Raw genomic sequence first — 17,099 nt, 5'->3', positions numbered from 1 at the left:
TATATTTTTTCTATTATTACAGTATGTCTCAAACTTTATTGTTTATTTCTCCCCTTTTTATGTTTTTCCTCTTTTCTTGTTTTCAGGGTCTTTGCTTCACATCATCCTTAGGTAGGGAAGAGAAATTAGAATAGTGATGGTAATAGTGGTAGTGGCTACAGTATTGTTCAGTATTACACTCATGGTTGCAAAATGAGAGAGGGGTAATGTCTTTCATCATTTTGTGTGAGTGTGTGTGTGTGTGTGTGTGTGCATTCCTAATTGTATCTCTATATGAATGAATCAGTCTCATACTGTCCCTTGTTTTGAACCATTTTTATCATACATATCTTTGACTTTATGAATAGTTTTGGCACACTATATCATTCGGTAGTGCATTCCACTGGTCAGTTGCCTTGTCTATGAAGCTGAATTTCCTTACTTCTTCACCATCATTCTTTTTTTATTTTTTATTTATTTATTTATTTTTTTTGTGATGCCCTCTTGATGTTGCTTCCCCATAGGTTATATACTCATTTATGTCTATTTTCTCCATTCTTCTAATGCATTTATATAGCATAATCACATCTTCTCTTTCCCTTCTCTTTTATAATATTGGTAGGTTTAATTTTTTCCAGGCTTTCTTCATAGCTTAGATCCTCTACAAAAGTCCACTATAAGATGGGCACCATCTTGTAGTGGACTTTTGTACTATTCAGTCTAATCTATGTTTTTTTTGAGATATGGATTCCAGACCACAGAAGCATACTCCAGAGTTAGTCTAATGAATGATGTGACTATCTTTCTCAGCATGTTTTCATTTATCTGTGTGAATGCTAATCTCACATTAGCAAGCAGTGTGTATATGTTCTGTAATTTCTCATTGATATGCTCCATTCATGAAACTTGTTTAATTCTTCTTGTAGCTCTCTGCAAGAATCTGTATTTGTAATGTTCCTCTATATTTTTGCATCATTAGCAAACATATTTAGATGGCTTCCATTTCCAGTGTTGCTGTCCCTGTCATTTATATGTATACTAAAAACATAATTGGTGCCAGCACTGAGTCCTGTGGGACTCCGCTAGTCACTTTTCTCCATGATGAGTAATTTGCCCCTAGTATTGTTCTCATTTCCCTTTTTCTGGGAAAATCTTGCATCCAGCAGTACAGATTACCTTGGATTCCTCTTTGATGGTACAGTTTCCATAAAAGTCTTTGGTGTGGTGCCATGTCAAATGCCCTCTTGAAATCCAGTCAGATGCTGTCTCCCCATTCTTCTCTTTTCTGTATTGTTTATGCAACTCTGTCAGAGTAGCTTAATAGATTGGTAACATGATTTTCCCATTCATAAACCGAACTGTCATTCTGTTAACAAATTGTGTTTTTCCAGATGATTTACCCAAATTTTCCTTATCAGCTTTTCTAACATCTTACTTACATTGCTGGTCAGCGATACTGGTCAGTAGTCAAGTGGATTTTGTCTGTTTCCTTCTTTGAAGGGGGGAGCAGTGTTTGCTTTCTTCCAATATCAAATAGTTTACCTTGTCTTAAGGATTCCTTGAATATTAATTGTTTTGGTCTTATTAACTCTTCTGCACATTTGTGTAATACCCAACTTGAAATCTCGTCAGGACCGTTTGCTTTCATTTGTATAATTTACTAATCTCTTCCTGGACCTCTTGTTCCAATATACGTATATTAATGTGTGTAACATGCGGTTGGACAAGAGGACCACCAAGACATAAAGTAACTTGATGGTGGGATGAGGGTGTAGAAGCTGCAGTTAAGGAGAAAAGAAGGCTTTTCCGGGAATGGAAGAAGGGTGGTAGCAAGGAGGAATACAGTACTTGGCTGCCAAGCGTAGGGCTAGAAGAGAGGTATACAGGGCAAGGTCTGAGTCACAGAGACTTTTACTTGATAACCTAAATCATGGGGAAAGGAAAAATATGATATTTAAGGTGGACAATCAGATGAAGAGGGATAATCGGGATAGTATAGGTGAGCAGTGTGTGAAGAATGATGAAGGAAGGGTAGTGGTGAACAGTGAGGATATTAAAGATGCATGGAGAGAGCATTATAGCCGGTTGTTGAATGAGGAGTTTGGCTGGGACAGGGAAGGTTTGGAGCCAGCAGATCCAGTATTTGGTCCTTGGCTTTTGATTGATGCTGGTACTGTGAGTGAGGCAATAGGCAGGATGAAGGTGGGACAGGCAGCAGGTGTGTCTGGGTTGACTGCCGAAATGTTGAAGGCCTTAAGGGGTCTAGGGGTGAGGTTAGTCACTGACCTGATAAATATGATTATTTATGAGTTTGTTGTCCCAGATGATTGGCTGAAGAGTGTAATTGTAAATGTGTATAAAGGCAAGAGTGATGCCCTGGAAAGAGGAAATTATAGAGGTATAAAGCTTTTAGATCAGATAATGAAGGTAATGGAGAGAGTTTTAGAAGGTATGATTAGAAAGGAGTGAATATTGATGAGATGCAGGTTGGGTTTATGCCAGGTAGGGGGACCACTGATGCCATAGTCATTGTTCGACAGCTTCAGGAAAAATATATTGGTAGGAGAAGGGATCTGTATTTTGTTTTTGTTGATTTGGAAAAAGCCTTTGGCAGAGTCCCTAGAGAGGTGGTGAAGTGGGCAATGAGAAAGCTTTGCTTGGAGGAGTGGCTGGTTAGGGTGGTTATGGCTATGTATGTGGGTGCTCGCACCCAGGTAAGAGTGAATGGAGATTTGAGTGATGAGTTTTCCGTGAATGTTGGTGTGCATCAGGGGTCGGTTTTGAGTCCCATGTTGTTTATCATGGTACTTGAAGCCCTCTTACATGACTTTAGAAACGGACTCCCGTGGGAGATGTATGCTGATGATTTGGTGTTGATTGCAGAGAACAAAAGGGAGGCGGAGGAAAGGTTTAGGAAGTGGAGAGATGGTATGGGGCACAAGGGCTTAAGGGTAAATGCAGATAAAACAAAAGTTATGATATTTAGGGTTGGTGGCGGTACTGTCAAAGACGAGGGAGAGTGGCCATGTGCAGTTTGCCACAAGGGCGTGGGAAGTAATTCTATTTTGTGCAGTGTTTGTGATAAATGGGTGCACAAGAGATGTAGTGGTATCAGAGGTAGACTGCGAGATAATACTGATTTTATGTGTACAGCGTGTCGGGGAGAGCAGCTGGAGATTGTCAAGCGTGAAAGGATTGAACTTGCTGGTGAATCTCTTGAGTGTGTGGAAGAGTTTTGTTATTTGGGAGACATGCTGTGTGCTGGAGGTGGAGCTGGAGGTAGCTCTGTGGCTAGGGTGAGAAGTGGTTGGAAGAAGTTCAGGGAGCTCTTGCCTCTTCTGACATTGGGAGGGCTCTCCCTGCGTGCTAAGGGGTCTTTGTATGCAGCATGTGTTAGGAGTATAATGCTGTATGGTAGTGAGACCTGGGCAGTAAAGGAGGAGGATATTCGCCGGCTCAGACGTACAGAAATGACAATGATTAGGTGGATGTGTAGTGTGCATCCCTGCATGCAAGGTCCGGAGGGGGCTGGGTTTACGATGGAAGAGTTGAGAGGTAGGATGGAACTGGAGTGTATTGGTGTTGTGATGAGGAGAGGTAGATTGAGATGGTTTGGACGTGTGGAGAGGATGGGGGATGATAATTGGGTGAGGAAGGTGAGAAGTGTTAATATTGGGGGTGAGGTTATGAGTGATAGACCGAGAAAGACATGGGACGAGGTCATTAAGTGTGATCTCAGGGTTAAGGGACTGAACAGGGAGGCTGCAATGGATCGTGTAGCGTGGAAAGCCTCCATTAGGTGACCAAGGCCAATGCATGCGAGCATGTTGGAGCCTTTAAAACGAAACGAATGTGTGTGTGTGTGTGTGTGTGTGTGTGTGTGTGTGTGTGTGTGCGTACATGTGTGTGTGTGTACATGCATGCATATGTGTGTGTGTGTGTGTGTGTGTGTGTGTGTGTGTGTGTGTGTGTGTGTGTGTGTACATAAGCAAAATAACACAGTTTTGATCTGCTTTAGAGTAGATCTTGTAGAAGGGTTGAGGGTTTTACTAGTAGTTGACAAGTTGATTACGAGAACAGTAGGTAAAGGTTAAAGCCACTTGACAGGGTCAACATAAACACTTTTTATCTGATTTAAGGCAAACTTGAGGGAGGGGTTAAGGGCAGGACAGGGATGAAGTGATTCTAATTTTAGATCAGACAAGTGGGGCTCAACGGGACAGGAATACTCAGTGGACCATGATGACACTCCATGCAGACACATGACAGCCATACGTCTTTGGCTGATATAACCCGTGCTGTGACTATTGCTGCTCGCGGTATGTCTGTTCCCACCGCATTAAGACCAAATTTTTCGCGTAATGACTATTTAAACCATAATTTGTGACCTTCGGCCGCGTAATCCATATCATTGCAGCGTAATATGGTTTTTGAAAAAATGGGCAGATTTTTTTCATTTGCATTATATTTGTCATTTTCGCGTTCTGACCATTTCCTGGTCTCAAAAATTGCCTTCTGTGTTGTGAGAGGTTCACACACTCAGATCACGTGTTATGTGAGAGCTGACTGTATCTAATATATACATATATATATATATATATATATATATATATATATATATATATTTATATATATGTGTGTGTGTGTGTGTATGTGTGTGTATATACACTCAACCCTCGGCTATCACTCCCAATTGGTCCTGCTATGGCTGCGCTATGGCCGAAACCGTGATAGCCGAATTGAAGAACATATGGAAATAATTCTAATTGGTGCCATGACCTCAATCTTTACCCCTAAGATACCCATTTTGTACCACATATTAACATACAATAGTCCAAAAATGAGCATGTTTTATGATGTGATCATGATTCTTATAAATACCCCTCACAGTTGATTCACTGATGTTATGTTTCTTCCCCACACTTCACTTGGTCTCTCCATTGTCTATAAGTTTCACATTTCCAATTTATCTGCATAACTTAGGTTCTTCCTTTTCTTTATTTCCCTGCCAGGTGCCGCAGCATTATGCTGGGTGATGGTAGGGAGACGGGGAGGGGGTACGTTGGCCATGGTCATATCATAAAAAAGGTTATTGTTCTCGCTGTCACTGTTCACGGTCTGAGGGTGCGCACTTGAATGGTTTGGCGGGCAGGAGACTCTGTCGGGCGGCCAATCAGCGCTTGGCTGGTGCTGATGTCACATGGCCAATCACAGAGTGAAGCTTTTGTTGGCTGGGCGGAGCAGCGGAGCCTGGCCTTCTTGAAAATTTCGAGCATTTCCGGTGTGCGATAGCGGGCATTTAGTGTGTGATAAAGGTATTTGGGTAGTTTTTTATATAGGCGTGATAGCGAGATGCGCTATAGCGGAACCCGTGATAGCCGAGGGTTGAGTGTATATTTATATACAGTAAAACCTCAATATAACACTTCAATAGTCTGGAATTTGGTTTTATTGGACTCCTGGAGCTAGCGGACTAAATTCCTGTACTGTATATCGGAAAAAGTCCAATAAAGCCACAAGCAGTCCGGACTGCCTGACCACTTCAGCTATGTTCACCACAATAAGGTAAATAAAAGACATGTTTATCAGTGTACAGTACAGTATTATTATATATATTGTACCATTTGATTAATATAGTGAAGTTATAACACAGTACAGTACCACAATGGTAGTCAAAACAGTTTAAAAACCGTTCATGCAGTCCAGACTAATGTTTGATATTTTGGAAAAAGTCTGGATTAGCAGGGGGAAGTCCGGATTTCGCTTTTATCAGAATTTAGCATTTCGGAATGGTTTGGGCCCCAATTAGTCCATTATAGTGAGGTCTTACTGTATATATATATATATATATATATATATATATGTATGTATGTATGTATTTATATATATATATACAGGTAAGCCCTTATTTCACGCAAGGGTTACGTTCCCAGACCTTTCGCGTATGTGGTAAATTCGCGTATATGTTCTGCCCATGTGTGCACAGTTACGCATGTCTACTAAGTATATTACATCTGAATAATACTGTTTATGCACTACAGACACCTTATAAACTAGCATAAAGTATGAAAAACAACAAAAATGTAAGAAATTTAACACTGAAACCTGATAAACACAGGCGTAGGTGGAGACACTTCAGCAGTCTGGTACACAAACCCTCACTACCTCCCATATGCTACATTCTGCCTTCTTTATTGTCCAAACAGTTGACTCATTCACCCTAAACATACGTTCCAAGCCAGTTCACAGGCGTAGGTGGAGACACTTCAGCACAATCTGGTGCACTAGCCCTCACTGACTCCCGTATGCTACGTTCTGTCTTCTTTATTGTAAGAACAGTTAACTCACCCCAAACACACGGTTCAGAGACAATTCACCACGAAGTCAATTCACCATCAAAACATGGGCGATTCCTAGTCATTCTATAAATATACTTATTATTGATTAATTAATACTTTAATAACTAATTTTCAGGGGGATTTTATAACTCATATAAGTGAAAAACTAGTGTACTGTACTTGCTAAATAAACTGGTATGTAAATAAATGACGGGGAATCGTCCTGACGGAGAATTGTCGCCGACATTCCTCCTTCCTCCCTTAAGGTTGTCCAACACTTTAACTTTCTCTGTCAGCAACATCACTTTACGAGTCCGTTTTGGTGTGTTACCACATGCATCACTAGCACTATGCTTATGGCCCATGTTGGCAGACAAGGCAAGCAATCACTGGAAAGCAGAAAATAAGCCACAAATAACGATTCGTGAGTCATGCATGGTTCGCCCCTCGGATTCAAACTGCCTGTGTGGTGCGTGGTAGACAGACCTCCCACACACACACACACACACACACACATACATATATGTATGCACACGGGCAGCAAGTAGGCATTTTTATAGTTTATTTATTTCTCTTGTATATTAAAATTATTTGAATACTATAATTTTGTTTTAATTAGTGTACGAAAAATTTGTGGATAACCGAAATCGCGTGAAAAAAGTTCGCGTGAATTAAGGGCTTACCTGTATATACATATATCGATCTGTCTATCTATCTATCTATATATCTATATATATATCTATATATATAGAGATACATAAATATACCGTATATATATACAGTATATAATATATTTTTGTGTCCTACTCTGGGCATAGGCTTCACAGCCTGCTTCCAAGGCCCAGTAGTCCTTCTATATACCTTACACCTCTTCATGTCACCATTTCAACGCTAACACCCACCATCCATGTTGAATAAATGCTTGGGCTGTCTCATAATAGACTGGTGTATTGGTATTAGCGGGGGTGTTTTTATGACATGTCGGCGAGCCTTCTGGTAGATCGGTAAAGTTTGATTTCATGAAATTCAAATCCTTAAATTGTTCCCTGCCCCAGCGGGGATTTGAACCTGGGTCCGGTAGGACTGCAGGCCACCTGTCTACCGACTGAGCTACCGCCTCCCAAAGTCATCACAAGTCTGGGTAGCGATCCAGGGACTCTAAATTTTCAGTCACTCACTTCATCCACCATGCATAGATATAAATATATATATATATATATATATAAGCAACGTTGGGTCTGGTTAGTACTTGGATGGGTGACCGCCTGGGAACACCAGATGCTGTTGGCATCCCTACGTCAAGTGGGGTTGGTGGAGGATTAGTGCCCCTCCCTGTAAAACAACTAACTCTAAGCCCTTGGCCACCCCGTCTGGGATACATGGCGTCTGGCAATGAATGAATGAATGAATATATATATATATATATATATATATATATATATATATATATATATATATATATATATATATATATATATATATATATATACCGTATTTCGTGGCATGATAGACGCTGCAATGTGAAAGTTGCACCCAAATTCTGGAAGGGAAGCCCTGAGGAAAAAAGTATGGCTTGACTAAGACTACAGGAAGGTTGCTTGATATGAGTATATTTCACTAAAATACACACTCACCTTTCAGAACCTCTGTTCAGTACTGTATATCTGTCTTTGGTTTCTTTATTTTTATGTAAAAGAAGGGTACAAGACATGAAAACAAACAACCCCTTCCTTATGTAATGTTACTTCATTCCATGACACTATCTTAACACATTAGAGTCTCTCTTCAGTACTGTATATATATGTTTGGTGTCTTTATTTTTATGTAAAAGAAGGGTACAAGACAAGAAAACAAACAAACAACCCCTTCCTTATAAAATGTTATCCATACCACGACGCCATCTTAACACTATCGGTTTGTTTATGAAATATGAAGTGTCCGATTCCTATAGTAAAGTGATTTGAGACGTGATGTTCATCTCTATTAAAGTACACTACATACGTATCAGTATATAGAGATAAGTATTATTTTTCGTGAAATGAACTTAAAAAAACAAAACTCAATAAAACCAGTTCTTTCATTCACTTAAGAAAATACAGAGGGCATTAAGTGAAGGAATACACTATATCTCCAAAACAAATGCCTGCATGTGTGAACTTCAGAATCAAACAACACAACCATATTTTCAAAAATCAATTACAAGGAATGTTTACACCTTTTTATGTACCCTAAAAGTACCAGAAGCCATCCTAACATGGGGTGATCGAATTTCCATATCGCTAGGTGCTAAATTGCTAAACCGCTAATAATGCTGTAATTTCGGGAAGTATTATTTAATGTTGCAACTTTTCCCCATTTTTCACTAACAGTAATGTATGACTACTTCCTTCTATGATGCTCTTGTATCGAATGAAACAAAATATCAGTAAGAGATGCCAGCCCAACAAGAATTTATGAATTTCCATATGAGACAGACTTCTGTTACAATGACTCAACAAAAGTCATGCTAGCCAACATCTCTAATATAATTCCCTTGCTAGTTAGTGATTGGATAGCAAGTGATCATTATTGCCCTTCTGAAGATTAGCAAGGGGTTCAGAAGTGATCATGTTCTGAGAGTTGAGGGAACGCTAGGTGCTAAATTGCTAAACTGCTAATAAGCTGTAATTTCAGACAGTACTGTTTAATGTTGCAGTTGTTTTTCCCGTTTTTCAGTAACGGTAATATAAAAATGTTTCCTTCTATTATATTCTTGTCTCTAATGAAACAAAATATCAGTAAGAGAAGCCAGCCAAACAAGGGTTATTGAATTTCCATATGAGACAGACTTCTGTTACAATGACGCAACAAAAGTCAAGCTAGCCAACATCTCCAATATAATTCCCTTGCTAGTCAGTGATTGGATAGCAAGTGAAGTGATCATTATTGCCTTTCTGAAGGTTAGCAAGGGGTTCAGAAGTGATCATGTTCTGAGAGTTGAGGGAACGCTAGGTGCTAAATTGCTAAACTGCTAATAAGCTGTAATTTCAGACAGTACTGTTTAATGTTGCAGTTGTTTTTCTCGTTTTTCAGTAACGGTAATATAAAACTGTTTCCTTCTGTTATATTCTTGTCTCTAATGAAACAAAATATCAGTAAGAGAAGCCAGCCAAACAAGGGTTATTGAATTTCCATATGAGACGTCTGTTACAGTGACTCAGATGTCATGCTAGCCATCATCTCCAGTATGATTCTCTTACAAGCTACTGAATGGATGGCAAGCAAAATGATCATGACTGCATTTCAGAAGGTTAGCAGGGAGTTCACCAGTGATCTTGTTAGCCTGCTAAAGCAGTGTGTATGCTAGCTGCTAAATTGCTATACTGCTAAACCCCCAGACCGTCACATGGCCAGTTGTAAACAAACCCTAAATTTTTTCTTAAGCCTGGGTGTTTCTAATCGTAAAATCTGAGTATATACACAAGTGAATGTAACTTTTTGCAATAAATCAAAGGTGTTTATACTCTAAAAAAAAATACTTGACTGCTAAACAGTGAGGTGATCCTCTGTATAAATGATTTTTCTAAATGAAGCCAAGGTAGTCTCGCCTCCAAGGACGCATGGGGATATTTGAAGATGATTTTGAGACAAAAAAGTGCGTCTTCCACCCCACGAAGTACGGTATATATATATATATATATATATATATATATATATATATATATATATATATGTACATATATATATATAGGAGCCTCTGTGGTACAGTGGTAGAGTGTGCGTTTCGTACACGGGTGAGCAGGGGTTCACACCCCGCCAGGGTAATAAACTTTGGGAGTGTTCATCCGGCCACGTACTACATTGGTGGACACAAGGTGTGCTGTGGTTGAACCAGTGTCGCTTACTGTAAAGTATGCTTGCACCCAGTCAGCTTGCGTGGGCCGATTACATTGGTTCATAGACTACACACACATCCAAAGCCACAACAACACTACAATTACATTTACAAGTACTTCTCACCCTAGATACAATCTCTACCTGACAGCTTAAGCCACTTGGTAGAGATACATTGGCTGTATCGTCCCGACTTCGGTCGGGATAGGCCGGTCCTGCAGTGGATACTCAAACGGCTGATGATGATGATGACATATATATATATATATATATATATATATATATATAATGCGAAGAAGAAGGAACAAAAGGCCAGGAACCTGCAAATTGTTCCCTTCAAGAAAAAAAAAAAAAAAATTAACAGAGAGTCAAATTCAGGATCCATTCATTTTGAGATGCCAGGACACACTGCAGTTGAATGACCGGAGATCATAGGCTGTAGGAAATACAGACGGGAAGCAGTTCCAGAGTTGACCTGTTGCATACATGAAGGATTGGGAGTAATGGTTAAGTCTTGCATTAGAGAGTTGGACAGAAAAAGGATAAGAGTTTGTTGCTGGACAGGTGTTACATGCCTGCCATAGTGATGAAGGGATTCAAGGAGACAGTTCAGAGGAGCAGTGGCCATTGAAGTAATGATAGAAAAAAGATAAAGATGCAACACTGCAGTGAAAAGACAGAAGTTGATGGGAAGATAAAGATGCAACACTGCAGTGAAGAGACAGAAGTTGAAGGGAACCAGTAAGAGGAGGAGAGTTAATGAGACGAAAAGCCTTTGATTCCACCCTGTCGAGAAGAGCTGTATGTGGATAGCCTCCCCACACGAGAGTTGTACTCTATACAGGGGTGAATAAAACCCGTGTATAAAGTGAGCACCTGTGCTGGGGTAAAGATGGCAAGGAGTCGGCTTAGCACACCTAATCTGTTTGAAGCAGGTTTAACAATAGAATATAAACCCACTCAGGCTCAGCACCTTAATTATCCACTAAACCACCAGGTGCCTTAGTTTGCTTATATGGTTACCACCCAGCATAGTAAATGGTTTCCTGGTATACAGGAAACCATTTGGCTTGTCACTTAGAGTCACCCATAGACAGAAGGAAGGGAAAAGAATGAAGGAAGGAAAGACAAGAGGAAGGAAGGAAGAGAGGAAAGGGCAGTCACCCAAGAGCAGCACTAAATCCACATAGTGCTGCTCTTCCCTCCTTCCTTCCTTCCTTTTCTGTCTTTCTTTCCTTCATTCTTTTTTCTTCTATCTGTGTATGGGTGTCTCTACACTGAATGTCAAGCCAAATGGTTTCCTGTACACCAGGAAACCATTTACTACACTGGGTGGTAACCATATAACCAAACTATGGCACCTGGTAGTTTAGCGGGCAACTAAGGTGCTCCAGTCAGATTGAGCCTGTGTAGGTTTATATCCCAGGGGTGGCTGGAATTTATTGCTTACGTTATGCCACCTCGGTGAGTGAGGGTAGTTACTCATCGAAATGTCAAGACCAAGTTGCCTAGCCCTGGGCTCCTATGCTTCTCATGGGGCAACACTGGACTGGTTGATGATGATGATGATGATTATGGTAATATGTTCTTTCCAAGATAAATCCCGAGAGAATGAAACCCCACGTATGTTTAAAGATGGTGCAAAGTTGAGCTGGATATTGTTAAAAGTTAGAGAGTACTCCTGTGGAAGATTTTGTTGGTTTGATAGATGTAAAAACTGAGTTTTTGATGCATTAAAAACAACAAGATTGTTTTTACCTCAATCAGAGATATAAGCCAAATCAGACATTAGGTGTGCCATAGCCCCATCCCTTGTTTGTTGAAGTAACTGCTGAAATGGATGCTGCAGGAAGCGAATGGAAAAGTGAATGGTGAAGTCATCAGCGTATGAGTGGATAGGGTTAGAAGTACAGCTTAGAAGGTCATTGATAAGTAAAAAATATGGACCGTTCTTGGTGAAAAGTGTTGAAGATGAGACAAGGATAAAGAGTTCCAATTTTGAGAACAAATAAGTTTGAGGTCAAAGCCACCTCATATAGTTTTGATCCAATTTGGACAAGACTTAGTAAAAGCATTGAGGATCAAGTAAGAATGAACTTATATGGTTTTGAGAGTAGTCAGTTGAACATGAGGATCACCAGGCAGTGTCTTATTATGTTAGCCCTTACTAACGTAAGGTGCACATGTTGCGGTCTTTGAATGTTCCTGCTTTTGTATTTTATTTTTGCTTTCATTATCTGTATGTGAACACTGACAATCAGGTTGGCAGAAGTGGTAGCAGAGCGAGAATCCCTTGTAGAAGCCCTTCGCATGGAGGTGGAGGGACTGAGAGTAGAGGTCCAGCAGACTCGCTCCCAGGCTGCCCACGCTGAGGATCAGTTCAGGCTTCGCATCAATGACCTTGAATCCACCATCGCTGAGCTGGTATGTTGTCAGGGCAACCTGATACATAACTCAATCACTGAGCAGGTACTTTGTCAAGATAGTTTAGTACAGATGTCCTTTTTTTTTTTTTTTTAAACTCTATTGCTGAGGTGGTATATTTTATGGATAGCTTAGTACAGAACACTCCCTTATCTTATGCTGTTGCAGAGCTGATGCGTTATGTGGATAGCATAGTATGGAACTTGCTCTTGTCGCTCTTACTGAGCTGGCAGGCTTATGTTGTCTGGATAGCATAGTATAGAATGCATTTTGCATCTCTCCATTGCTGAACTGGTATGTTATCTGGATAGTTTAATACAGAGCTTTTTGTCTCACTCCATCAGTGAGCTGGTATGTTGTCTGGTACTGTTTTGCTGAGTTAGTGTATTAAGTGAATAACTTAGAACATACAGCAAGAATAAAATGTAGAAGACCTCATTAGACTCTCAGGATAAAATCTTGGTGTATCCTTAGGACAGCGAATTGGTGGCTGAACGTCAGAGCAAGGACTCCATCATGGCCCAGGTGGAGGCGGCAGCAGCCAGTGCAGAGGCTGTCACACGCTTGGCCCAGGAGGAGACACGCCGCCGATCAGCTGAGGAGAAGTTTGTCAAGATGAAAGATGTTTACCAGAAGCTGAGAGAGGAGCACATAGGTCTCATTCGAGGGGTGGGTTTTCAGTAAAGTCATGCGGTGTGAATAGATTACCCTTGAATCCCAGCATATTCTAGGAACTAATGTGACTGTATATATATATATATATATATATATAGATAGATAGATAGATAGATGTATATACAGGTAAGCCCTTAATTCACGCGAACTTTTTTCACGCGATTTCGGTTATCCACAAATTTTTCGTACAATAATTAAAACATAAAATTATAGTATTCAAGTAAATAATTTTAATATAAAAGAGAAATAAATAAAATATAAAAATGCCTACCTGCTGCCCGTGTGCATACGTATGTGTGTGTGTGGGAGGGAGGTCTACCACGCACCACACAGGCAGTTTGAATCCGACGGTCGAAATATGCGTGACTTGTGAATCGTTATTTGTGGCTTATTTTTCTGCCTTCCAGTGATTCCTTGCCTTGTCTGCCAACATGGGGCCTAAGCGTAGCACTAGTGATGCATGTGGTAACACACCAAAACAGACTAGTAAAGTGATGTTGCTGACAGAGAAAGTTAAAGTGTTGGACAAACTTAATGGAGGAATGTTGGCGACAATTCTCCACCAGGACGATTCCCCGTCGTTGATTTACATACCAGTTTATTTAGCAAGTACAGTACACTAGTTTTTTACTTATATGAGTTATAAAATCCCCCTGATAATTAGTTATATTAATTAATCAATAATAAGTATATTTATAGAATGACAGGAAATCGTCCATGTTTTGATGGTGAATTGACTTTGTGGTGAATTGTCTTGGAACCGTGTGGTTGGGGTGAGTCAACTGTTCTTACAATAAAGAAGGCAGAACGTAGGATACGGGAGGCAGTGAGGGCTAGTGTACCAGACTGTGCTGAAGTGTCTCCACCTACGCCTGTGAACTGGCTGGGAACCGTGTGTTTGGGGTGAATGAGTCAACTGTTTGGACAATAAAGAAGTGCAGAATGTAGCATATGGGAGGATTGAGGGCTTGTGCACCAGACTGTTGAAGTGTCTCCACCTACGCCTGTGCTTGTCAGGTTTCAGTGTTAAATTTCTAACATTTTTGTTGTTTTTCATACTTTATGCTAGTTTATAAGGTGTATGTAGTGCATAAACAGAATTATTCTGATGTAATATACTTAGTAGACGTGCATAATTATGTGCACACAAGGGCAGAACATATACGCGAATTTCCCACATACGTGAAGGGTCTGGGAACGTAACCCTCGCGTGAATTAAGGGCTTACCTGTATATATGTATATGTATATATATTATATATATATATATATATATATATATATATATATATATATATATATATATATATATATATATATATATATATATATATATATATATATATATATATATATATAATATATATATATATATATATATATAATATATATATATATATATATATATATATGTATATAGATATAATATATATATATATATATATATATATATATATATATATATATATATATATATATATATATATATATATATATATATATATATATATATATATATATTATTGTCTCTTGCATCATACTTACCCATTAACCGTGGTAGGTGGGGACACCCATCGTCCACCTACTTAGTGTAGCAGTACTCTGTTTTTAGGGTAGCTCTGCATTGAGTGCCAAGTCAGTTGATTTCATGTAAACCAGAAAATCACTGACAGCACGGGGTGGTAACCTTATAACTAACCAGCATATGTTCCTTATGTGACAGTTGGGTTGGCGGAGGTTTAGTGTCCCTCTCTGGAAAATAACTGACTAAAATTACGAACAAGCAGCCTCGGACCAGGACTGACCAACAGGTGACGACTAAGGAAACAAAGGACATGGATTGTGACATGGAATGTAAGGGGTGCAAATAATGTGGTGAAAGAGAGAGAGAGATTGTCCAGGTGCTTGAGGGTGCAAAAGTGGATGTATGTGGATTAGCTGAAACTAAATGGAAGGGTGAGAGTATGAGAGAATGGGAGTATGGATGGGGTATATGTGCCGGAGCAGGTGAGAATGAGAGGGGAAAAGAAGGAGTGTGTATTGTTGTGTGCAAGAGATGGAAGGAGAATACAAGAGATTAGGGATCAGTTGGCTCAAGGATTGTTTTGGGTAAGATTGATATTGAACTACAAATGTGGGTGATTGTGTGTCTGTATTCGCCAGTGGAAGATCATGCAAGCAGAGTGAAAGAAGAGTTCTGGACAAATGTGAAAGCTTGCATGGAAAAGTTTGAAAGGAGTGAGAGAGTGTTTTTGATTGGAGATATGAATGGAAAAATTAGGACTGTGAGAGTAGATAGAGTAGTTGGAGAGTGGGTGTGCCTGCAGAAGTGGATGAGAATGGCAGTGCTCTAGTGGCCATTTGTGCAGGGAGGGGGTTGATAGCCAATACCCTCTTCAGACAAAGTGATCCGCAGGTATACGTGGTGAGTGATGACAAGGGTGGGTGGTGAACTGAATGAATAGAAGACAATGATTGATTATATGTCTGTGGATGATAGAATGAGAAGGTGTGTATTGGATGCAAGGGCATATAGAGGCTGGGGGAATGGACTTTTTGAAGTCAAGGTTCAACTGAAATAGAGGAATAGAAGAAAGGAAGGACAGGAGGAAGTACCGGTAGTTCATACAAATAGGGTGAAAAGGTGACAAGAGGATGGAAAAGGCAGAATATAAGAGAGAAGTAGAGGAGTGATTGGGCAAATATGATTTGGAGCAGATGGGGGACGTGGAAGGTGTGTGCAAGATATTCTCAGAAGAAATCTGTGCAGCATGTGAGGTGGTGTGTAGGGTGAAGAGAAGATGAGAGGGGGTGCAGAGAACAGCATGGTGGAATGAAGAGGTGAGAGGCTATGGCACCAAAAAAGGAAGCATATAATGAGTGGATGAAAAACAGGGATGTGGAGGAAGTTGATAGATGGAAGAGAGAGTTGTAAGTAGAGAGGAAGAGAGAGGTGAAAAGATTAGTAAGAGAGAGAGTAAGAGAGTGGATGAGGAATTTGGAAGGACTTTGAGAGTAAAGTGGAGGAAATGTAAGAAAATGTTTTGAAAAGGGGTTAAGAGAGTTAGACAGGGTGTTAAAGCAGTTAGTCGAGGAGTGAAAGATAAAAATGGTAGATTACTAGTGGAAAATGGAGAAAAAGTGAGCAGATAGAACACTTTAAGGAATTGTTGAACATAGAGAATGAAAGTAATGCCAATATAAGAGGCTGGGGAATGACTGGGAGAAGAAAGGATGTGAGAAGAAAGGAAGAAATCAGTAGGATGGAAGCTGTGGAAGCAATGAAAAAAGTCAGAATGGGGAAAGCCCCAGGAATTGATGGAGTGTTTGGTGAAGTGCTGAAGTATGGAGGAGAAAGAGTACTAGAATGGATGTGGAAGATGTGCAGATTGGCCTGGGAGGAAGGCAGAGCCCTGAAGGATTGGAAGTTGGGTATAATTATTCCCTTGTACAAAGAAAAAGAAGTGTGTGGTAATCATAGGGGGCATTTACTTCTTAGTGTAATAGGAAAAGCGTATGGTAGGATACTTATTGACAGAGTTAGGGAAATAACAGAGGAATTAGTTGGAGAAGAACAGGGAGGTTTTAGGAAGGGAAGAGGTTGTGTAGATCAGATATTCATTCTTAGATCTTTAGTGGAAAAGTTTCTAGAGAAGGGAAAGAAGTTGTATGCAACCTTCATGGATTTGGAGAAAGCATATGACAGGTTGGATAGACAAGGACTGTGGTAAGTATTAAGAATAGATGGAGTAGATGGGAAGTTGATGAATGCCATGAAGAGTATGTATGAGCGTGCTAAAGCTGCAGTGCGT

At 39.9% G+C, this 17,099-nt stretch overlaps 1 protein-coding gene across 1 annotated transcript in view; it reads left to right on the top strand.

Moving 5' to 3' along the window:
- The window catches only part of Hip1 (Huntingtin interacting protein 1), a 189,424-nt gene that overhangs the window by 120,727 nt on the left and 51,598 nt on the right, over positions 1 to 17,099 (top strand). The window contains exons 9-10 of the mRNA XM_080277509.1: positions 12,452 to 12,614; positions 13,089 to 13,283. Of these exons, the coding sequence (XP_080133635.1) occupies positions 12,452 to 12,614; positions 13,089 to 13,283 (358 nt within the window). The remainder of the gene's footprint in view (positions 1 to 12,451; positions 12,615 to 13,088; positions 13,284 to 17,099) is intronic.

This window comes from Coenobita brevimanus, chromosome 70 (genome assembly GCF_032717465.1).
Source record: "Coenobita brevimanus isolate Jiangsu-jjx chromosome 70, ASM3271746v2, whole genome shotgun sequence".
NCBI classification, from domain to species: domain Eukaryota; kingdom Metazoa; phylum Arthropoda; class Malacostraca; order Decapoda; family Coenobitidae; genus Coenobita; species Coenobita brevimanus.
This window is presented reverse-complemented; position numbering and strand designations above follow the sequence as displayed.